The sequence below is a fragment of the Chlorocebus sabaeus genome, chromosome 19 (genome assembly GCF_047675955.1).
Source record: "Chlorocebus sabaeus isolate Y175 chromosome 19, mChlSab1.0.hap1, whole genome shotgun sequence".
In the NCBI taxonomy this organism is placed as follows: Eukaryota; Metazoa; Chordata; class Mammalia; order Primates; family Cercopithecidae; genus Chlorocebus; species Chlorocebus sabaeus.
This window is the reverse complement of record NC_132922.1, coordinates 20,300,819-20,323,440: the sequence shown is the minus strand read 5'-3', so window position 1 is coordinate 20,323,440 and position 22,622 is coordinate 20,300,819. Positions and strand designations below refer to the sequence as shown.

Genomic DNA, 22,622 nt, shown 5'->3' with positions numbered 1-22,622 from the left:
CCCTGAGTCAGAACCACCCCACTAAGCCTTTCCATAATTCCTGACCACAGAAATCATGAGAGAGAATAAATGTTTGCAGTTGTTTTAAATGGCTATATTTTGGAGTAATTTGATACACTCAATAGATACCTAATACACTCCTCTTTCATGCGGTTGACGCTACCCCAGCCCCACGCTCTATCCTTACCTCGGAGCCAGCGCAGGAGGAAGTAGTCATCAGGATTGGGCAAGGCAGATAGCACATCTTGGATGTTCTGCCGGAACTGAGGACAGAGAGGGAGAGACCTGGGTCAGAGGTCAACCACCCTCAGTCCTGCAGGTCTCAACTGTGCTTGAGGAAGGGGATGTCTGAGTGAAGAGGGCCCACTCGGGCTGGGAGGATCAGGGCCTGGGTCAAGCCGTAACAGTTTGTTTTCTCCGTTTTGGAAATGGGATGATAGAACCAACTACAGGCCAGGCGCCGTGGCTCGCTTTGGGAGGCACAGGCGGGAGGATCACCTGAGGTCAGAAGTTCCAGACCAGCCTGGCCAACATGGTGAAACACCCCATCTGTACTAAAAATACAAAAATTAGCCGGGCGTGGTGGCGGGTGCCTGTAATCCCAGCTACTTGGGAGGGCGAGGCAGGAGAATCGCTTGAACCCAGGAGGTGGACGTTGCAGCGAGCCAAGATCGCACCATTGCACTCCAGCCTGGGGCACAAGAGCAAGACTTCGTCTCAAAAACACAAACAAACAAACAAAACCTACCACACTGAACATCAGAGAGAATTAAACGTGGATTAAACACAGAGAAGGTTTACAAGCCTGACTCAGGGATCTGGGGGCAGGGAGGGGCCCTCTTTAGGGCGCTAATCTTCATCCTTAGGAAGCCTTCAGGCCAGGTCAGGTGGGAGCATGAACTGCACAGAGTATGAGGCTCAGACAAGTTGAGCAACTTGCCTAGTGTCACACAGCCAGCAAGTGGCAGAACTGGTTGCCTGATTCTAGAATTGCAATAAAGATAATTGAGATCTTTAAACTGAATTTGTGGCAATTTTGTCTTTGACGGTTCCCTCCCACACTTAAGCAGGGCTGAACTGTGTACCTGATAGGTTAGGGTTGAAATGATGGACTGTGACTTAGAAGGCTTCACTGTAAAGACATGGTTTGGAACCCGTTAGCCAGTGAGGGGTGGCTTGACCTGACTTGGGAATTGGTTGGGATAGTTCAGCTGACCCTGGGCCCACCCTGCAGGGTCTGAGAGCTGAGGGTCCGTTCCTGGGTGGATGTTGACTGTAGGCTAAAGCCAGCCTCCAACACTGATGAATGTGGTAAGGAAAAGAGCACTGGACAAAGAGCAAGTCCCACTGTGGCCCTGCCTAAGTCATTCTGCTCTCTCTGGGTCTTATTCTCATTGGACCCCAAATGGACCCTCAAAGGACTTTCCCTGACCCCCCACCCAAAATGGACTGATAACCTTTGTCTACAGGAATATGAGAGAGTGTTTGGCCCTTGGCTAAGCATTAAATAAATCCTGACATGATACTGCCATTATACCAATTCCGTAAGTGAGGAAAGTGAGGCTGGAAATGGTGAAGGGACTTCTTAGCCAACATGAGCAATTTTTTCTTTCAATTTCTGACTTCAATTGTCTTTTAAGAGGGTTATCCCAGGTCTAAGCAGAATGTCCTTTTCCTGATGCCGAACACCGCCCCTCGTTTTTGTTCCTTTTTTTCTTTTTTGAGTATTATATTTTGAACTCATGGGCATTGAGATCAATTACTTGGCCAGGTGAGGTGGCTCATGCCTGTAATCCCAGCACTTTGGCCAACCAAGGCAGGTGGATTGCTTGAGCTCAGGAGTTTGAGACTAAGGGAGGAGACCACTACTATTCCTGCTGCCCTCCTCCCCGCACCTTGCCTAGTTCAAAGACAGGAGAAAAGAGAGAGAGAAACAAAAGTAAGATAAATAGCCAGACAACCTTGGCACCACCACCCAGTCCTAGGAGTTAAACAAAGTAATAATAATAACATCAACCCCTGGCCTAAACTATTTGTGTTATCTGTAAATTCCAGACACTGTATGAAAAAAAGCATTGTAAAACTTTCTGTTCTGTTAGCTGATGCATGTAGCCCCCAGTCACGTTTCCCACACTTGCTCCATTTATCACAACCCTTTCACGTGGACCCCTTAAAGTTGCAAGCCTTTAAAAAGGCCAAGTATTTCTTTCTCGGGGAGCTCGGCTCTTAAGACACGAGTCTGCCAACGCTCCCGGCCGAATAAAAAACCTCTTCCTTCTTTAATCCGGTGTCTGAGTTTTGTCTGCAGCTAGTCCTGCTACAAGACCACCCTGGGCATCAAGGTGAAATCTCATTACTACAAGAAATACATTAGCCAGGCGTGGTGGTGCACGCCTGTAGTCCCAGCTATTTGGGAGGCTGTGGTGGGAGAATTGCTTGAGCCCAGGAGGCAAAGATTGCAGTGAGCTGAGATCATGTCACTGCACTCCAGCCTGGGCAATAAATCAAGACCTTGTCTCAAAAAAAAAAAAAAAAAAAAAATTGACTGGGTGTGGTGGCTCATACCTGTAATCCCAGAACTTTGGGAGGCCAAGGCAGGCAGATCACTTGAGGTCAGGAGTTCGAGATCAGCCTGGCCAACGCAAGGTCAGGAGTTCGAGATCAGCCTGGCCAACACGGTGAAACCCCGTCTCTACTAAAAATGCAAAAATTAGCTGGGTGTGGTGGGCGCCTGTAATCCCAGCTACTCAGGAGGCTGAGGCACAAGAATTGCTTGGATCCAGACAGCAGAGGCTGCAGTGAGCTGAGATCATACCACTGCACTCCAGCCTCGGCAACAGGGCAAGACTACATCTCAAAAAAAAAAAAAGTCGATGACTTGAACTTTTTAAAATTAAAACTAACAGCTTTATGGGGATATAATCACGTATGAATTCACACTTGAACAACTTGTAAGATTTTTCCGCTAGCTTTATTTCTTTATACTTTGTTTTCTTTTAAAAATATTCATATAATTCAAGAAGCACAACTTTTAAAAAATTGTTATTTTTTTAATTTTATTTTTTTAATCATCTTGGATACCAAGAAACACAACTTTTAAAGGCCACAATCATCCTTAAGCTAGATTTTAATCATACTCCCTTTCCAGCGTTGTTAAAGTATAAATGGTGTTTAATTGCTTTTCATCAGAGAGAAATAAAAACTTTTCTGACTGAGCGGAGTGGCTCATGCCTGTAATACCAATACTTTGAGAAGCCGAGGCGGGTGGGTCACTTGAGGCCAGGAGTTCCAGACCACTCTGGCCATCATTGCAAAACCCCGTCTCTACAAAACATACAAAAATTAGCCGGGTATGGTAGCACACGCCTGTGATCCCAGCTACTCAGGAGTCTGAGGCAGAGAGTCTCTTGAACCTGGTAGGCAGAGGCTGAAGTCAGCCAAGATCACACCACTGCACTCCAGCCTGGGTGACAGAGCAAGATTCCATTTCAAAAAAGAAAAAAAAAAAATTAAAAATTAACTGGGTGTGGTGTGCCTGGCTGTAGTCCCAGCTATTCAGGAGGCTGAGGTGGGAGGGTTGTTTGAGCCCAGGAGTTTGAGGCTGCAGTGAGCCATGTTCTCACCACTCCAGCCTAGGTGACAGAGTGAGACCCTATCTCTAAATAAATGAATAAATAAATTTCCTGTTCACTCTCATGGACAAAAAACAAATTTTCTGGTATCGTTATACATCAGCAACACATTCAGCCATTTTCTAAGGAAATGGGTGAAGTTACCAACACACAGCTTTACGCACACTACCTTGAGGAAGAAAACCAAGAACAGGCACAGGAGAAACTGCGCCTGTTCTTGGCACCTGTGCCTGTTCTTGGCACAGAAAGGCAGGGCACAGAAGGGCAGGGCGTTGGGCGGGGACGCCTGGCTCACATCCGGTCCCCAGCGTGGATCCGGGCCCCGCCCCGCCCACACCGCGACCCTCTCCATCGGTCTCGTGTCCCTACCAGAAAGCCCACTCCAGCGCGCGGTCGCCGCCCCTCTTTGCCCCACGAACCCCTTCCCGGCACCGTCCACCCCGGGTACACCACCTACCCCATGCAAAGCCCTGTGATGGCAGGAATCGAGACCTCCAAGGCCCCGTCGTTGCGTCCATGCACATGGAACTGTGTGAGTCTTCCTGAAGCCCATGCTTGCCGTGTGCGACCACAAAGGAAAGATCCTAAGGACCTTCGAGGGGCTCCTCCTAGGCTAGAGACGAAAATGCACCCTGTTCCTGCCTTCTCCAGTTCCTAGCTGAGGACGGGACCTGCCAATGCAGCCTCCCCAGCAGGCCAGCAGCCTTCACCAGCCCTGTCCAGTATGGTAGACACAAATTCTTCAAACATGGCTAGTCTGAACTGAGGTCTGCTGTGAGTGTAAAATACACAGGATTTCAAAGACTCAGTATCCCCTCAAAACACTCTTTTTTTTTTTTTTTTCAAACAGGGTCTAGCTCTGTTGCCCAGGCTGGAATGCAGTGGCACCATGATGGCTCACTGCAGTCTCAACCTCCTAGACTCAATCCATCCTCCCACCTCAGCCTCCCGAGTAGCTGGGACTACAGGCGTGGGCCACCACACCAGCTATTTGTTGTTGTTGTTGTTGTTGTTAGAGATGGGGTCACTCTATGTTGCTAATTTTTTTTTTTTTTTTTTGAGACAGAGACTCGCTCTGTCGCCCAGGCTGCAGTGCAGTGGCCGGATCTCAGCTCACTGCAAGCTCCTCCTCCCAGGTTTACGCCGTTCTCCTCCCTCAGCCTCTTGAGTAGCTGGGACTACAGGCGCCCGCCACCTGGCCCGACTAGTTTTTTGTATTTTTTAGTAGAGACGGGGTTTCACTGTGTTAGCCAGGATGGTCTTGATCTCCTGACCTCGTGATCCACCCGTCTCGGCCTCCCAAAGTGCTGGGATTACAGGCTTGAGCCACCGCGCCCGGCCTATGTTGCTAATTTTTTAATTTTTTGTAAAGATGTGTTCTCGCTATGTTACCAGAACTCCTGGGCTCCAGTGATCCTCGCACCTCAAAGTGCGGGGATTATAGGCCTGACCTACCGCACCAGGCCAATCGTTTTTATATTGATTAGATTATATATTGAAGTTAATAGGTTATTAAAATTTATTTCAATTGTTTCTTTTAGTTTGTTGTTGTTTTTTTGTTTTGTTTTTGAGACATAGTCTTGCTCTGTCTCCCAGGTTGGAGCACGGTGGCACAATCTTGGCCCACTGCAACCTCCATCTCCTGGGTTCAAGCGATTCTCCTGCCACAGGGTGTCACTGTGTTGCCCAGGCTGGTCTCGAACCCCTGACCTCAAATAATCCACCCACCTCAGCCTCCCAAAGTGCTGAGATTACAGGCATGAGCCACGGTGCCCAGCCTCTTTTTAGTTCTTTAATGGAGCTAATAGAAAATTTCAAAAATGCCGGGCACAGTGGCTCATGCCTGTAATCCCAGCACTTTGGGAGGCCGAGGTGGGTGGATCACCTGAGGTCAGGAATTCCAGACCAGCCTGACCAACGTGGTGAAACCCTGTCTCTACTAACATACAAAAATTAGCCAGGCGTGGTAGCAGACGCCTGTAATCCCAGCTACTCGGGAGGCTGAGGCAGGAGAATTGCTTGAACCCAGGAGGCAGAAGTTGCAGTGAGCCAAGATTGTGCCATTGCACTCCAACCTGGGCAACAAGAGCAAAACTCCGTCTCAAAAAAAAAAAAAGAAAGAAAATTTCAAATGACCTATGTGGCTTGCATTTATGGTGGCGTGGTATTTCTATTGGCTAGTGCTGGTGTAGCCTCCGGCTGCCAAGTCCCTCATGGTTGGGAAGAGACCCAGAGCGGGAGAGTTCAAAAGAACCTCAGGGACCTTGAGTCCTGCCCCTCCCCATGGCAGAAGGAGAGACTGAGGCTGGTGTAGGAGTCTCTCCCTTCACTCACCTGGGCCAGCGACTTCTCTTGCGATGGGCTCAGGTCTGTGATGGGCTGCCCATGAGTGGCTCCAGGCTCCGCTCTGTGGCTCCCTCCAGGTGGCCTGCCTTTTGCCCAACTGGCAGCCATGCCCACATTTATCACTGCCCAGAAATCCCACTCCTTCCTGTCAGCCTTAGGGCAACTGGTGGGGCTCGTTTCCTTCCTAGGTGCCTCAGGCACGGGGCCCTGGACTCAGCCTGCCCTGGGTTCACATCCTCACTTGCAAAATCAGGACAGCGATGTTTCCTGGGAGCGTTGATGTGGGCATGTTGAAATTGACACCACCTGATTTCACGCACATGGGAGTGGCAGTTCATCCTGCCTCTCAATCCCCTACCCTCTACTCCTGTGGTCCCTTAAGACACCTCCTTGAGCCAGGACAAGTCATCTTTCACCCCCAACAGAGACCCAGAAGTCACTGTCATCATGCCTTCACTTTCATCCCAGGCTTCGTCTACCACCTGACATGTCCAGAGCAACTGCCCATGATTCATCCCAGCTGTTAGGGCACATGGCTTCAGGGTTGAGGATGAGACTTCCCAGGCCCAGACCCAAACAGGTGGATATGCAATCCTGAGCTGGGCCACACCTGGCCTGGGAGCCAGGATGAGAGGTGAGGAGGGACTCCTCGTTACATCTGCCCCCACCACCCACTGGACAAGCAGAAAGCCAGAGCCCAAGATGAGGACACATGAGATCACGTGGTGTGCATGGGACCTGGAACACAGTAGGTATTTGTAGTAGTCTGGGTTGCCCTGAGACAAGAAGATCAGGGCAAGTTTATTAGAGATGTGTCCTGAGAAAGACAAGTAGGGAAGTGTGGAAATGACACAGAGAACGGAAGGCAGCTGTATAGGACTGGTTATCAAGGAAATACAGAAGAACTCAATCTCAGTGGGGACTTCTGGGAGGCAGCAGGGAACGCCCCCCTTCAGCGTTTCCTTGCCTGAGTGGGGAGGGAACTGGGGTATTTATACAGCAACTCGGGACAGTCTTCGGTTGAGGGCTGCTCCAGGGGCTGTCAATTCTGCTGGCACTTCTGGCCTGCTGTGCACACAATTCAGAAGGCTGGAGAGCGTCCTTAGGCAGAGAAACACAGGTTCTGCAGCTGGGAGTAGTGAGGCTAAGGTGATATAGGCAGGCATCGCCAGCTTCACCTCTAATCAGAGACCATTTGCTGCGCTCCATGTCAAGTTCTAGTCCAAAGGCTTCATGTACTCCTTGAGCCCCAGACTATTCCTCCCTACCTGAGAGAGACTGGAAGAGGGAAGCAGCATGCCTGGGGCCATGCAGCCACAGAGTAAGTGACAATCAAGACTATCTGGACCTGGTGCTTACTCAGGCCATTGTATCCCACATGGCTGGCTCCTGGCAGAGGCATGCACATAGGTGGCCTTGCTAAGTCCCAGGAGAGTCCCCCTTAGCCCTGGAAGAGGGTAATGAGCAGATCTGCCTTTTCTGCAGGGTGGGGCCTCCCTAGTACCCAACACACCTCAGGCTGGAGCTTGAGCCATAAGGGGTAAAGTCAGGAACTCTCCCCTACTCTCGTCTCCTCCCCCTGGGTCCCTGCTCCCAGCACCTCTGGCCCATCTTCTTCGTTTTCTTTTTTTTTTTTTTTTGAGACAGAGTCTTCTTGCTCTGTCGCCTAAGCTGGAGAGCAGTGGCTCACTGCAACCTCCTCCTCCCAGGTTCAAGCTATTCTCCTGTCTCAGCCTCCCGAGTAACTGGAATCACAGGCGCATGCCACCACACATGGCTAATTTTTGTACTTTTAGTAGAGACAGGGTTTCACCTTGTTGGCCAGGCTGGTCTTGAACTCCTGACCTCAAGAGATCTGCCCACCTCAGCCTCCCAAAGTGCTGGGATTACAGGAGTGAGCCATTACACCCAGCCTTGGCCCATCTTCTTCAAGCTGGCTTCTGAATATGTCCCTCCTCTGCTCCAAAGCCTCCCTGGGCTCCCTAGTACCCTCAGTAAAAACTATAAATGCCTTCGCCTAGACTCAAGGCCCTTTTGGGTCCCTCCTGAGCTAATTTCCCCTTCCTTTCTCCCTTATCCCAGGTCCCTTGCCTCCCCTCCATTCTCTTTCCAGCTTTTTCTTCTGCTGTTCCCTCTCCCTGGAATGCCTTTCTTGCAACACCCTTGTATTCAGTCCCTGCCACCCACAAGGCCTACTTCAAATGCCTTCTCTTTGGCGATGTCCTTTCTGATGTGTTTCTTTTTTTTTTTTTTTCTGCTGGGAAGCAAATCCCCAGGCCCCTAAAATCCCACACCCCACCGTCATCTTCCATCCTTCCAGCGATTGTGATCTGTCACAGGTCTCACTCTTGGGCTCCTTGAGGGTCTGGTTCATCACTCCCAATCCAGCACCGACTGTGGTGCATTGTACACAGTAGGTGCTCAATAAAAGCTCACCACACCTGTAATCCCAGCACTTTGGGAGGTCAAGGTGGGTGGATCACCTGAGGTCGGGAGTTCAAGACCAGCCTGGCCAAACAGTGAAACTCCATCTCCACCAAAAATACAAAAATTATCCAGGCATGGTGGTGCACGCCTGCAATCTAAGCTACTTAGGAGGCTGAAGGAGAAGCACTTTAACTCGAGAGGCGGAGGTTGCAGTGAGCCGAGGTCATACCATTGCACTCCAGCCTGAGCAACAGAGAGAGACTTTGTCTCAAAAAAAAAAAAAAAAAAAGGCCGGGCGCGGTGGCTCAAGCCTGTAATCCCAGCACTTTGGGAGGCCGAGACGGGTGGATCACGAGGTCAGGAGATTGAGACCATCCTGGCTAACACGGTGAAACCCCGTCTCTACTAAAAAATACAAAAAAACTAGCCGGGCGAGGTGGCGGGCGCCTGTAGTCCCAGCTACTTGGGAGGCTGAGGCAGGAGAATGGCGTGAACCTGGGAGGCGGAGCTTGCAGTGAGCCGGGATCGTGCCACTGCACTCCAGCCTGGGTGACAGAGCGAGACTCCGTCTCAAAAAAAAAAAAAAAAAAAAAAAAAATTCACCAAAGATAGGCCAGCAATGGAAGCTGGGATGCCCCAGAGCAAGCATCACCCAGGATCCCTGATTCTACCTGTCACTGTCAAAACTACCTGGTTTGTGCCCATTCCAGTGTCACACAGGTTTTCACCCAGTGAACTCATTCCAGCGCATGCCTGCATTGGGTAATGTGCTCCCCTTGCCAGGGAAATGGGGCCCCTGTCAGTCACAAGTAGGCTCTGGAAGGCCCTCTGCCCTCCCTCCTTCTCCCTTCCCTACCTCACTTCCCCCTGCTTGTCTTCCTTCCCTTCTATTTTTAATCTTGTGTTCCTCTGTCTTTCAACATTTATTAAAAGCCTACTGTGTGCCAGGCACTGGGCTAACCCTGGAGGCCAATTGTGCCAATGCGTCTTGGTCCCTGTCCTAGAGGAGCCCACTCCAGGGGGCTCGCAAGACGAGCAAATCAACAGTTGCATCCTGAGTGGGCAGAGGCCCGATAGGGAATAACAGGAGGCTGTGGGAGCCCCAGGCCCTATGCTAGGCTGGTGGTTGGGTGTCAGGGAAGAATGCCTGGTGGAGAAGGCGGCAGAGCTTGTTTTGAAAACACAGAACAAAGTTAGGCCTGCAAAGGGAAGGGAGCCTTGCGGTAGATGGAAGAGTATGTGCAAGACCACAGAGGCGGACAGGAACATGGCTTCTCCCCAAGGTGGCGAGGACCATGGCAGGATTGGAGCACATGTGAGCCTGGGGCTTCAGGTGCAGGGTGGCTGGCTTGAAAGGGTGAGCATGGGCCAGGTGTGATGGCTCACACCTGTAATCCTAACACTTTGGGAGGCCAAAGTGGGGGACTGCCTGAGTTTAGGAGTTCGAGACCTGGGCAACATGGCAAAACCCTGTCTCTACTAAAAATACAAAAAATTATCTGGGCATGGTAGCACGTGCCTGTAATCCCAGCTACTCGGGAGGCTGAGGCATGAGAATTGCTTGAACCTGGGAGGTGGAGGTTGCAGTGAGCTAAGGTTGCACCTTTGCACTCCAGCCTGGGCAACAGAGTGAGATTCCGTCTCAAAAAAAAAATGAAAGAAAAGAAAAGAGAGAGAGAGAGAGAGGGAGGAAGGGAGGGAGTGCGGGGAGAGACAGAGAGAAAGAAAAGAAAGAAAGAAAGAAAGAAAGAAAGAAAGAAAGAAAGAAAGAAAGAAAGAAAGAAAGAAAGAAAGAAAGAGAAAGAAGAAAAGAGAAAGAAAGAAGAAAAGAGAGAAAGAAAAAAGAAAACAAAGAGAAAGAAAAAAGAAAGGAAGGAAGGAAGGAAAAGAAAGAAAGAAAAGAAAGAAAAAGAAGGAAAGAGAAAGGAAGGAAGGAAGGAAGGAAGGAAGGAAGGAAGGAAGGAAGGAAGGAAGGAAAGAAAGAAAGAAAAAGAAAAGAAAGGGTGAGCTTGCTGGAGAGAAGCCAGGTGGGGATCCAGGCAAGGTGGAGAGGCTGGACCTAGCACAGAGGTGCGGCATAGAGTCTGTTAATTTCCTGGGGCTGCCATAACAAAATGCCACAAACTGCTGGGTGGCTTAAAATAACAGGAAATGATGACTGAAATCAAGGGATTGGCGGAGCTGGGTTTCCTCTGAGACTCTGGGTAGAACTTTCCCTTTCCTATTCCTAGCTTCTGGTGGTGGCCTCAATCCTTGACGCTCCTTGGCTTGCAGTTGCTTCACTCCAATCCCTGCCTGTTGTGACATGGCATTTGTCCTGTGCATCTGTCCTCACGTGGCATTTCCACTTCTTGGCGGTTTTTTTTTTTTTTTTGAGACAGAGTCTCACTCTGTCACCCAGGCTGAAGTGCAATGGCACAGTCTTGGCTCACTGCAACCTCCGCCTCCCAGATTCAAGTGATTCTCGTGCCTCAGTCTCCCAAGAAGCTGGGACTACAGGTGTGCACGACCACACCTAGCTAATTTTTGTATTTTTTAGTAGAGACGGGGTTTTGCCATATTGGTCAACCTGGTCTCAAATTCCTGATCTCAAGTGATCTGCCCGCTTTGGGCTCCCAAAGTGCTGGGAATACAGGTGTGAGTTACCACGCCTGTCCCATTTCTACTTATAAGGCCACCAGCCAGAATGGATTAGGGCCCACTGAATGACATTATTTTAACTTGATTACATTTGCAAATATCCTTTTTTTTTTTTGTTAAGAGACAAAGCCCCACTCTGTTGCCCAGGTTGGAGTGCAGTGGTGTGATCCTGGCTCACTGCAGCCTCAAACTCTTGGGTTCCAGCAACCCTCCCACCTCAGCCTCCAGAGTAGCTGGGACTACAGGTGTGCGCCACCATGCCCAGCTAGTTTTATTTTCTATTTTTTGTAGAGAATTGTGGGGTGGTGGTCTCACTCTATTGCCCAGGCTGGTCTCAAACTCCTGGCCTCAAGTGACGTATTTTCAAATAAAGTCACATTCACAGGAGCAGGGGGTGAGGGCTTCATCATATCTTTTTGAGGGATACAGTTCAACCCACAACAGAAAGGAACAGGTGGTTCCACTGACTTTCTCACAGGGGACAGCCCTGACCCCTGCTCTGGTTTTCACACATCAGGTCAGTGGATACCAGGTAACCGTAGATTCCCCCAGCCAAACCCAGCCAGGAGTCAGGGCTGACAGCAAAGCCCTTTGTAGACCCCATACTTTTTCAGGGTGGACTGTCCATCAGTCCTGAGGCTGAGATGGCCAACTCGGAATGGTGCCGCAGGTCTGGAGCCCTGGAGCCCCGGTCTTGATGTCAGACCTGCCTGGGTTTGCATCCTGCCTCAGTGGCTGCCTTGCTCTGTGACCCTGGCAGAGGCTGGTTGCGCAGCTTCTTTGCATCTCAGTCACTTCCTTGGGGGAGCAAAAGGGATCGCCCATGTTTCCACATTACACAGGGCTGGACGTAGGGCTCAGTACCCATCATCACTTATTGAAATATAAATTATGTTGGCTGGGTGCAGTGGATCACACCTGTAATCTCAGCACTTTGGGAGGCTGAGGCAGGTGGATCGCTTGAGGCCAGGAGTTTGAGACCAGCCTGCCCAACATGGCAAAACTCCATCTCTACTAAAAATACAAAAATTAGCCTGGTATGCTCGCTCATGCCTGCAATCCCAGCTACTCAGGAGGCTGAGGCAGGAGAATTGCTTGAACCCGGCAGACTGAGGTTGCAGTGAGTTGAGAATGCACAACTGCACTCCAGCCTAGATGACAGAGCAAGACTCTATGTAAAAAATAAATAAATAAAACAAATAAAAATAAAATATAAATGTTGTTAATAAAAGAGTTAATAACTGTAACAATGCTATTAGAACAAAGCAAGCGGATTGTAAATTCCAATGCAGTAATTTATATTCCTGACACCTGCTGTCTGACAGGTTTGTTCTCCTTGGATCCTTAAGGGCCTCAAAATACTGGTGACAATAATAAAAATAAATCATGCAATAGGCTGGGTGGAGTGGCTCATGCTTATAACCCCAGCACTTTGGGAGGCCAAGGCAGGAGGATAGTGTGAAGCGAGGAGTTTGAGATCAGCCTGGGCAACATAGCAAGACCCCATTTCTACAAAAAGGAAAAAAGTAGCCAATTGTGGTGGCGAGTGCCTGTAGTCCTAGCTACTTGGGAGGCTGTGGCAGGAGGATCACTTGAGCCCAGGAGTTTGAGGCTGCAGTGAGCCAAGATCATGCCACTGCACTCCAGCCTGAGCAACAGAGTGAGACTCTATCTCAAAATAAATACATAAATAAATAAAATTATTACGCCTTTAGGGGCCCGAGGAGATATGATTACTATGGAATTCCTTAAACTCAGAATATTATATTGCACACTAAGTTACATTTATCTTTGATTAATAAAAGCGAGGAAAGCCAGGCATGGTGGCTCACACATGTATTCCCAACACTCTGGGAGGGTAAGAGAGAAGGAATGCTTGAGGCCAGGAGTTGGAGACCACTCATCTCTATAAAAAACCAAAGGTGGGAGCAATTATCTCATGAATTTGGGATCAGTAACATCTTTTCCTGTGAATAGTCTTAGCTACTGTCAGTGAGTTTTTTTTCCTTATTTCTCTCCATACGAATTAACAGTCTCATGGGTGTGCTGCAAACAATATTATTTCTTGCCACAAAGAACATTAGGAAGGTGCAGGCAGTGGCTCTAAGGGATTGGTGGGGTCCAACCTCTCTCAGGGTGACGGACTGTCCTGACTGCTGGGACAGAGGGGTTTCCTGGAAAATAGGAGTTTCAATGCTAAAACCAGGATAGTTCCAGAAAACTGGGACAGTTGGTCACCTTAACTCCTCCCTACTCTACTCAGGCCAGAAGCTCACTCCTAGGAGGCAATAACCCAAGCCCAGTGAGAGGTTAATAGCTGACTGGTATGGGCTTGAATTCTGACTCTGGCACTAACTTTTTGTGTGACTTTGGGTAGGTCACTTAACTTCTCTGAGTTTTAGTCAAAAAGCTGGGATATTTGGCTAAGGTATGCAAGCATCCGGCCTGGAACCTGACACAAACAGGTCTCCAATAAAGAGTCACTTGAAGCCAGGCATAGTGGTATTCTCCTTCAGCTATTCAGGGGAGGCTGAGGCAGGAGGATCACTTGAGCCCAGGAGTTTGAGACCAGCCTGGACAACACAGTGAGATCCTGTCTCAAAAAAAAAATTAAGAGAGTCACCTGACTGTGGCTTCTGCCATTCAGGCCTGGATGCCAGCTGCTAGCTGGAAGACTGAAGTCCTGTGCCCCAGGACTTTCTCTCCCACTGGGGATGCTGAATGAGGCGAGTGGCTAGAGCTGGGTGTGTCCACATCCTAGTCAGTCACACCCAACCTGCATTGGTTTCTGACGGCCATCTTCCCCTCTGGATATGAGTCCCAGGAGGGATTGACCAACTTGTTTTTTGTTGGTGGTGATTTTTGTTTGTTTTTGTAGAGACAGGATTTTGCCATGTAGCTGAGCCTGGTGTAACTCCTGGGCTCACTCGATTCGCCCACCCCAACCTCCCAAAGTGCTGGGATTACAGGCAGGCACGAATAACAAGTTGGCTAGCTTGCTGACTGCTGTATGCTCAGAGCAGCTCAGGGCTGGGGTACATAACAGGGATTTGGTGGATACCATTTTTTTTTTTTTTTTTTTTTTTTTTTTGATTAATTGAATGGAATCTCACAGTGGAGCGGGGAAGCCCAGGGCTTTTGTCCGGGCAGAGTACAGGCAGGTGTGGAAGGCGGCCTGGGATGGGAGGGTAGAAGCGGGAGGGGCAGGTAGAGACAGGGTGAGGCAGGCTAGGAGCCAGGGACCAGTAGCGATGGAGGGGGAGGGTGGAGGAGGGGAGAGACAGGCACTGGAGATGGGAAGGGTTTGGGGTCCCTGGGAGATGGTTTGAGTCCCTGGTCTGATACCTCCTGCGACATGACCTCAGGCAAATCCCTTCTCCTGCCCGAATGTCCATTCCCACATCTGTAAAATGGAACGGTAATTTTAATGACTTCAGTTATTGAGGATTAATGAAGTCTGTGCAAGAAGCCCTTAGCCTGGGCCCAGGGCTTGTTGACAATGCCCTACTGAGTGGCCCCACCCCCGCCACCTCCCTGTCTCTTCCTCCCCCTCTCTCTGTCTCTATTCTGATCTGGCCACATCCTCTACCCACCCAGCCCCCTACTCTAATCCTACCACTTGCTGTGTGATCTTGGTGAAGTGATTGTCCCTCTCTGAGCATCCTTCGTTGTCTCTAGCATGAGACAGTAACAGTCCCCAGGTCGCTGGGTTTTGGTGAAGATGAGTTGAAATAATGCCCTTAGCCTAGTGCTAGGCACACAGAGTGAGTAACTGTTGTACTCCTTAGGATGATCACACACACATGCACACACGCACACGTATGCACACACAGGCACACATACACATGCGCTTTTCCAGGTCTTGGAAGCTCATGGGAGTCCCTGAACCACATAGGACTATAGCACATAGCAAATACACATCAAATCCCTGCCATCCACTGGGCTCTGCCTACAGACTCACCCAGGCACCACTGTGGTCTCTTGGGTTCCCCCCACGCCAACCCCCACCCCAAGTCACCACCACTGAGGCTGATTAACAAAAACACAACATCAAATTCCTTTACTTCTGAGGTCTCCCCTTTAAGGGGAGGCAGAAATAGAACATTCTTTTTCGGGGAGGGAAAGGGGTTTAATAAAAACCGGTATAATTAGTTAAATACTGATATCGGTTAGGCCCTCTCTGTGTGCGTGGGCCCAGTCTTGGCTGGCTGCGTCCCCCCAGGAAGCACCCCCCTCACCCCGGGGTCCGAGGTGGCACCAGGAGGGGGCTGGGGGCGGCCAGCACCAGCGGCGTCCTGCTCAGCCCCTTCGTAGGGAGCGAGCAGGCAGGCAAGCCGCTGGGCGGTGGGACGTCACCACCGCAGGAAATCGCGAATGAACTTCCAGAGCTTGGTGACCCACAGGTTGGCGCCGAGGTCCATCAGGTACTGGATCTCAGGCGTGAGCATGCGCCGGCAGAGCTGCGCGTGCCGCTGCCCGATGCTCTTCTTGAGGTTGTAGCCCAAGATGGACTTGGCGCCCAGCGGCTGCCAGGGCTGCATGGCCTCGTCCTGGATGGCGGCGGCGTCCACGGCGTGGCCCCCGTCGATGCAGATGGTCCGCATGCGCTCATTGGCATGGCGCAGGGCTGCCACCTCGCGGGCCATGCGCTCCTGCCCGAAGGCCTCCACCTTGCGCCAGAAGCTGGCGTTGAAGTGGCGGTAGAGGTGGGCGTCTAACATGTTCCAGGCGGTGGCGCGCCCGTACATCTCCCCGGAGAGCCGCGGCACTGGCGAGTCGCGGCGGGCGTTGAGCTTGAAGTAGAGCACGTCCTCCAGCTCCCAGCACAGCAGGTCCTTCAGCAGCACCAGCGACTCGTCGAAGTACTCCTGAAGGAGCACCAGGTGGAAGCGGCGCTCCACCTCCAGGATGTGCTCCTGCACCTGCGGGCTGCCGGGGTCCAGGCTGTTGTCATAGCCCAGGTCGAAGAAGAGCAGGTTTCGGAGGTAGTGGGCATTGAAGCCGTTGGGGTCGTAGTAGCGATCCGGGTCTTGCAGGAACTCGGCCAGCTTGTCGCCGCCCGAGAGCTTCCACGTGAGGGGCACCACCGGCCCGAAGTAGTGGAAGGAGGACTCGAACAGGCGGGCGGGGTCGCGGAGCACCGTGATGAAGATGGCGTTGGGCGGCACCAGGCCGCGCACCTCGTCGTAGTGGAAGCGCATGTGGTTGCAAATGATGTTGAAGCAGGCCCCGGGACGGTAGTCCTGCACCAGGCTGCGGGCGAAGAAGGTCGGGTAGTCGAAGTCGTTGCGGCCGTTGGGAAAGGCGAACTTGAGCCGGTGCTTCTGGCCGAAGCGGAACAGGATGTTTAGCAGGGTGCTGCTGGCCGTCTTGTGCGTCTTCAAAAACACGATGTTGCGCCGCGGCTGGCACTCTCCCGCCGAGCCGTTTTCGCGGTTCACTGCCTCTGGCTCAAGCACAGGCGGAGAGCAGGACGCTGCGGCCTCTGGGGTCCTGCTGGGGACAGAGAGGTGGGGAGAGCCTCAGGGGGGTGCTGGGACCCTCAGGACTCTGGTAGCTAGAGAGGGAGATTGTTGGGGACAGTGGTGGCAAAAGAGCTGGGATAGTGGGACCTGTGGAGCCTGAGTCCAGGCTGGGTGCCTGCGCGGGTGGTTTGGCCTCTCTGGCCTCAGTTTCCTCTTCTGTGAAATGGGTACAATAATAGGCCCTATTCACAGTGTTGTGAGATGAGGCACACAGGCCTCATTCATGGCCACTGTGTTACATGTACCATGAATCAGTAGCTGCTTGGGCCACATGAAATTGCCATTTTATAGGACAAAAATGGTCAGTTTTGCAGAAATTTGCAGTTTCCTCTGTTTCAACTTAGTATCACCAAGCACTGGTATTGTACCAGCTACAGGCTGTGCCGGGTCTGTGCAGAGCAACCCATGAGGAAGCGGGAGAGCCTGGTTCTCAGGAGCTGGGCCTGGAGTCAGACGGACCCATTTGAATCCATGGACAGGTCACCCCCCCAGGTCTCCATTGGCATCTCAGATGATGCCAATCTAAGCCCTGTACAGACAGTGTTACCTGATTCTCATGTCCTATGAGGAAGGCTCTGTTTTGTTGTTGTTGTTGTTGTTGTTTTTTTTTTGAGACAGTCTACTCTGTTGCCCAGGTTGGAGTGCAGTGGTGCCATCTCGGCTCACTGCAACTTCTGCCTTCCGGGTTCAAGCAATTCTCCTGCCTCAGCCTCCCAAGTAGCTGGGATTACAGACACACACCACCATGCCCAGCTAATTTTTGTATTTTTAGTAGAGATGGGGTTTCACCATGTTGGTCAGGCTGGTCTCGAACTCCTGACCTCAGGTGATCTGCCTGCCTGGGCCTCCCAAAATGCTGAGATTACAGGCGTGAGTCACTGCGCCCAGCCGAAAGGCTCTGTTTTTATCCCCACTTCACAGATGGGCACACCAAGGCTCAGGGTTACACGGCGAGCTCTGCCGTCAGTGGAATTTCTGTCTGGCACAGCATGGTGCAGGGTGCAGGGTGGCTGTCCAAGGTCACTGGGCAGGCCCTGTGGTAATTACAGGGCCCCATGGGTGGGGTGCCATCCCTCCCCCACCTACACCCATCATCTGCCCAGCTGGGCCACTCACGTGGAGGCCAGGCCAGCATGCAGCGGGGGCACGGCATAGGAGTACACCAGCAGCAGGAAACTGGTAAAGAGCGCGCCCAGCACCAGCCCCTTAGCCATGGACTCCCAGGGCTTCTTCTGCGGTGGCAGCATCTCAGACACCTGCGGGGGGCAGCACAGAGTGGGGCAAGTGTCAGGAAACTGGCCCCAGGGAGCCCCCAAGGCTGCCCAGGCATGGCAGCTGAGACCTGTCTTTGCCTGCTCTGTGGCCCCCAGCAGGGTCCAGACAGGGACAGAGAGACACTGGAGAGATAGAAAGACAACCACCTGGAAAGAGACAGCCCCAGGGTTGCAGACAGAGATGGTGGGTGAAGCAACTCAAAGAGAGGCTGGGGAATGGGGCAGGGAGAAGGTTAAAATTTAAAAATTAAAATGAACCAGGTAGCAGAACCAGGGCCCCAAACTTTCCACTCCTTTTAATTTTTAAGCTGGTTGATAAGAAATAAAAGAAAAATAAACAGAAGAAAAAATAAGATAACTAATACTCGTTACCTTATTTTTAGTTATTTTTTCTTCTGTTTCTTTTTCTTGTATTTTTTTATAAAAATATGTATTTTAAAACTTCTTCAATTGTACTCCAAATTCTCCCAGATCCTGAAGTTATCTTATTTTTTACACATTTTAGGGCATGATAATGAAATTATTTCCTTTTTTTATACTTTAATTTTTTAAAAATAGAGAGACACAGTTTCGCCACGTTGCCCAGGCTGGTCTCGAACTCCTGGGCTCAAGCAATCCGCCCGCCTTGGCCTCCCAAATTACTGGGATGACAGATGTGAGCCATCGCGCCCAACTATGAAACACTTTTCTAAGGCAAAAGGAAAAAGGCTGGGCACAGTGGCTCACACCTGTCATCCCAGCACTTTGGGAGGATGAGGCAGGCGGAGTGCTTGAGCCAGGAGTTCAAGACCAGCCTAGGCATATGGTGAGACCCTATCTCTACAAAACAAAATTTAAAAAAATTCACCAGGCGTGGTGGCACATGCCTGTAGTCCTAGTTACTTGGAAGGCTGAGGCGGGAGGATTGCTTGAGCCTGAGTTCCAGTGAGCCATGACTGTGCCGCTGCACTCCAGCTCTGGATGACACAGTGAGACCCTGTCTCAAATAAATAAATCAATAAATAAGAAGGAAAAGAAGACCCTCTCCCCCTGCCCTGTGCCACACTCCCCGCCCCCCAGGCCTGGGCCAGGGCTGTCTACAGGGAAGGCCAAGGGCTCTCTGAGGTCTGAATCCTTCACCTTTCAGAAGGCACAGCCAGCCCTACCTGTCCCCTGTGCCACCCATCCCACAGTGGTACAGGTGAGGCACCCAGTAAGAGCCAGGGTTCTTCTCTCCTCACTGGCCCTTGTGCCCCTAGAGTCTATAGGGGTGGCTGATGGAGAAACTGAGGCTCACAGCTGGGAAGAAGGCTCAGGTCACACAGCTGGCCAGGTGTCTGCCCACACACCCACCCCCTTTCCAAAGCCAGCTGGTAGGGTTGCCCAGTTAAATTCAAATTTCAGATAAACAGTGAATACAATTTTTTACAGTGTAAGTATATTCCAAATATTGCATGGGACATAGTTCTACTAAAAATTATTCCAAGGCTGGGTGCGGTGGCTCATGCCTGTAATCCCAGCACTTTGGGAGGCCAAGGAGGGTGGATCACCTGAGGTCAGGAGTTTGAGACAAGCCTGACCAATATGGTGAAATTCTGTCTCTACTAAAAATGCAAAAATTAGCTGGGCATGGTGGCATGTGTCTACAGTCCCAGTTACTCAGGAGGCTGAGACAGAAGAATCGCTTGAACCCAGGAGGTAGAGGTTGCAGTGAGCTGAGATGGTGTCACTGCACTCCAGCCTGGGCAACAGAGTGAGACTCTGTCTCAAAAAAAAAAAAAAAAAAAAAAATCAAACTTCAAGTTTAACTAGATGTCCTGGAGGTTTTGTTATTGTTATTTCCTTATTTTATTTTTCATTTTTATACGTTTATTTTTTTGAGACAGAGTCTCGCTCTGTCACCAGGCTGGAGTGCTGTGGTGTGATCTCGGCTCACTGCAACCTCCCACTCCCTGGTTCAAGTGATTCTCCTGCCTCAGCCTCCCGAGTAGCTGGGATTACAGGCACACGCCACCACACCCAGCTAATTTTTGTATTTTCCGTAGAGATGGAGTTTCACCATGTTGGCCAGGATCGTCTTGATCTCCTGACCTCGTGATCTGTTCACCTCGGCCCCCCAAAGTGCTGGAGTTACAGGTGTGAGCCACTGCGCCTGGCCTATTTTTATATATTTTTTAACATTTTTTATATTATTATTTTTGAGATGCCCAGGCTGGTATTGAACTCCTGGACTCAAGCGATCCTCCCACCTCAGCCTCCCAAAGTGCTGGGATTACAGGCAAGAGCCACTGTGCCCAGCCTGTTGTTATTTGTTTGTTTTGGGGGATGATCTAAGCGTGGCAACCCTATCAGCAGGGGACTGAGACGCGGACTGTGACGGGGGCAGTTCAGGCTGAGGAACTGGAGTCCAGGAGAGAGCTGCGGCTTGGAGGGTCTTCCCACCTTACCTTAGCTGCAAAACCAGGTGCCCAAACTTTCTACTCTTGTCCCGAACTTTCCACTCCTGTCCTGGCTCACACCGCACTGTGCCCTGGGCTCCTGAGGCCAGGAAAAGTCACATGTGCTAATAACTACATGCATAGCTTTATCACCACTGTCCCTGGAGGCAGAAGCCAGTCAGCCACCCTGGGGGAGGGTCGCACACACTATGCCCTGGAAAAGTTATGCTGAGGTGGGAGGATTGCTTGAGCCTGGGGGGCAGAGGTTGGCAGAGGTTACCTCGAGCCAAGGTCACGCCACTTCACTTCAGCCTGGGTAACCAGAGTGAGGCCCCATCTCAAAAAAAGGCAATTAATTGTCAACACCTTAACAAATGTGTTAGTTAATTTGTTACTTAACACATTTAAGTAACAAATCAGAAAGCTTGCAAAGCGGAATAAACCCGCCAGCCATGGAGGGGCCCCAGGCCTGTTTCAATCCAGCCCTGTGATTTCAGATAAATGAGAGCCCTCATGGAGTCTCAGTTTCTCATCTGTAAAATGGGAAAGCTGGAGGCGCCCCTAGCTGCTCTCTGGAGAAATTTTCTAAGCAAAGCAACCAGCACATAGTCATCACTTAGAGTGTTAGCTGTACCCCTCCTGAGGCCCGGGGGGCCTGCCTTCAACCCCAAAAGGACTGGGGGCTGGGCCGCCCACAAAGCACAAACCTGCCTCAGCCTCAAGCACCCCTGTCAGCCTCCAACTTCTCAGTGACGCAGCAGCAAACAGGGCCGAGTCGTGGACAAGATCATAGTCCAAAACTCTGGGCCTCAGTTTCTCTGACACTAAGATGAGGAGGGATTAGGATTACTGTGGCTTGCCCTCTGGAAATCCCAAGGACTCACCCCGGCAGCCCCACTCACCAGGGTACCTTCCGTAATCAGGGAGGCTGCACTACTGGAGGCGCTGAGGTCCAGGCCCAGCAGCAGGGGGCAGACCAGCTTCCCCGCCCCGCCAATCAGGCTCCACCTGGCCCCGCCCAGGACAGTTCCTCCACCCCCCCCACACCATTATTGGTTCACTCATTCACTCCCTCATTTCATTCTCCCATTTGCTCTTTTGTTTGTTTGTTTTTGAGACGGAATCTCCCTATGTTGCCCAGGCTGGAGTGCATTGGTACAATCTCAGCTCATTACAACCTCCGCCTCCTGGGTTCAAGTGATTCTCCTGCCTTAGCCTCTCGAATAGCTGGGATTACAGCTGCACGCCACCACACTCAAGTAATTTTTGCATTTTTCACCATGTTGGCCAGGCTGGTCTCAAACTCCCTACTTCAAGCGATCCACCCACCTCGGCCTTCCAAAGTGTTGGGATTACAGGTGTGAGCCGCTGAGCCCAGCCCCCATTTGCTATTTCTCAAAGCTTGCCAGGTCCCTGCCACACGTGCTGGGTGCTGCCTGCCACTGAACCTTGGGCCATCCCTCCTAGTTTTACTTTTGAGCCCGTGTTAGGAGCCAGGCCCAGGGCAGGGGCCTGCCTCTTCAGAGCATCTAACTGACCCTACTCAGCAACCACTTAGTGGATACCACTCCACCCCCCGACACACTGCTGTCACCCCCATTTGGTAGATGGGAAAGGTGAGGTTCCAGGAGGTGACATAACTTGCCCAGGGTCATTCAGCAAAGGCGGGGCAGGGCCAGAATTAGAGCCCAGGTCTATAGACCTCCAATGTTCCACTTCCTGCTTTGTCCATGGCAGTCCCTGCCTGGTGTGTCCTAAGCCCTGTCCCAAGCCCAGGGGAAGGAAAGAGGGAAAGTTGCATCACAGAAAGTGGGGGATGTGGGGATGGACAGGAAGCTCTGTCCAAGGAGCACAGCAGGGTCTGCTCTCTGTGGGCTGAGCCTGCAGCCAGGATAAGGGGAGGGGAAGCAGAGGGGACCCTGGTGTCTGGTCCCTCCTGTGCCAGCCACCTGAGGGGTCCAAGTCTGGTTGTGCCCTTCCTGCCTGGCCACTGTTAACTTAGGTGTGAAACTATGTACCTCACCCTCCCTGAGCCTCAGTCTCCTCATGTGTGCATGGATGCACACCAGCAAGATCAAGGCACACAGAGCCCTCTGTAATGACAGGCAGAGCCCCTGAACAGACTGAGGTCGGGAGAGGAGCTAGCTGACAGCCAGGAGCCTGGCTTGAGGGAGAACGGTCACCAGGCTATGAGATTATTTTTTTAAAAAGACAGGATCTTGCTCTATCACCCAGGCTGAAGTGAAGTGGCGTGATCATAGCTCACTGTAGCCTTGAACTCCTGGGCTCAGTGGATCCTCTTGCCTCGGCCTCCTGAGTAGCTAAGACTACAGGCATGCACCACCATGCCTGGCTACTTTA

At 51.2% G+C, this 22,622-nt stretch overlaps 1 protein-coding gene across 1 annotated transcript; it reads right to left on the bottom strand.

Moving 5' to 3' along the window:
- Nucleotides 1-14,854: 14,854 nt before the first annotated feature.
- On the bottom strand, nt 14,855-17,903 carry GAL3ST1 (galactose-3-O-sulfotransferase 1). Its single transcript, XM_038007607.2, has 2 exons — nt 17,687-17,903; nt 14,855-16,538 (listed from the first exon to the last, which is right to left on the bottom strand). Exons 1-2 carry the CDS (start codon nt 17,815-17,817, stop codon nt 15,398-15,400), a joined length of 1,272 nt encoding a protein of 423 aa, XP_037863535.1. The 5' UTR covers nt 17,818-17,903; the 3' UTR covers nt 14,855-15,397.
- Nucleotides 17,904-22,622: the final 4,719 nt, after the last annotated feature.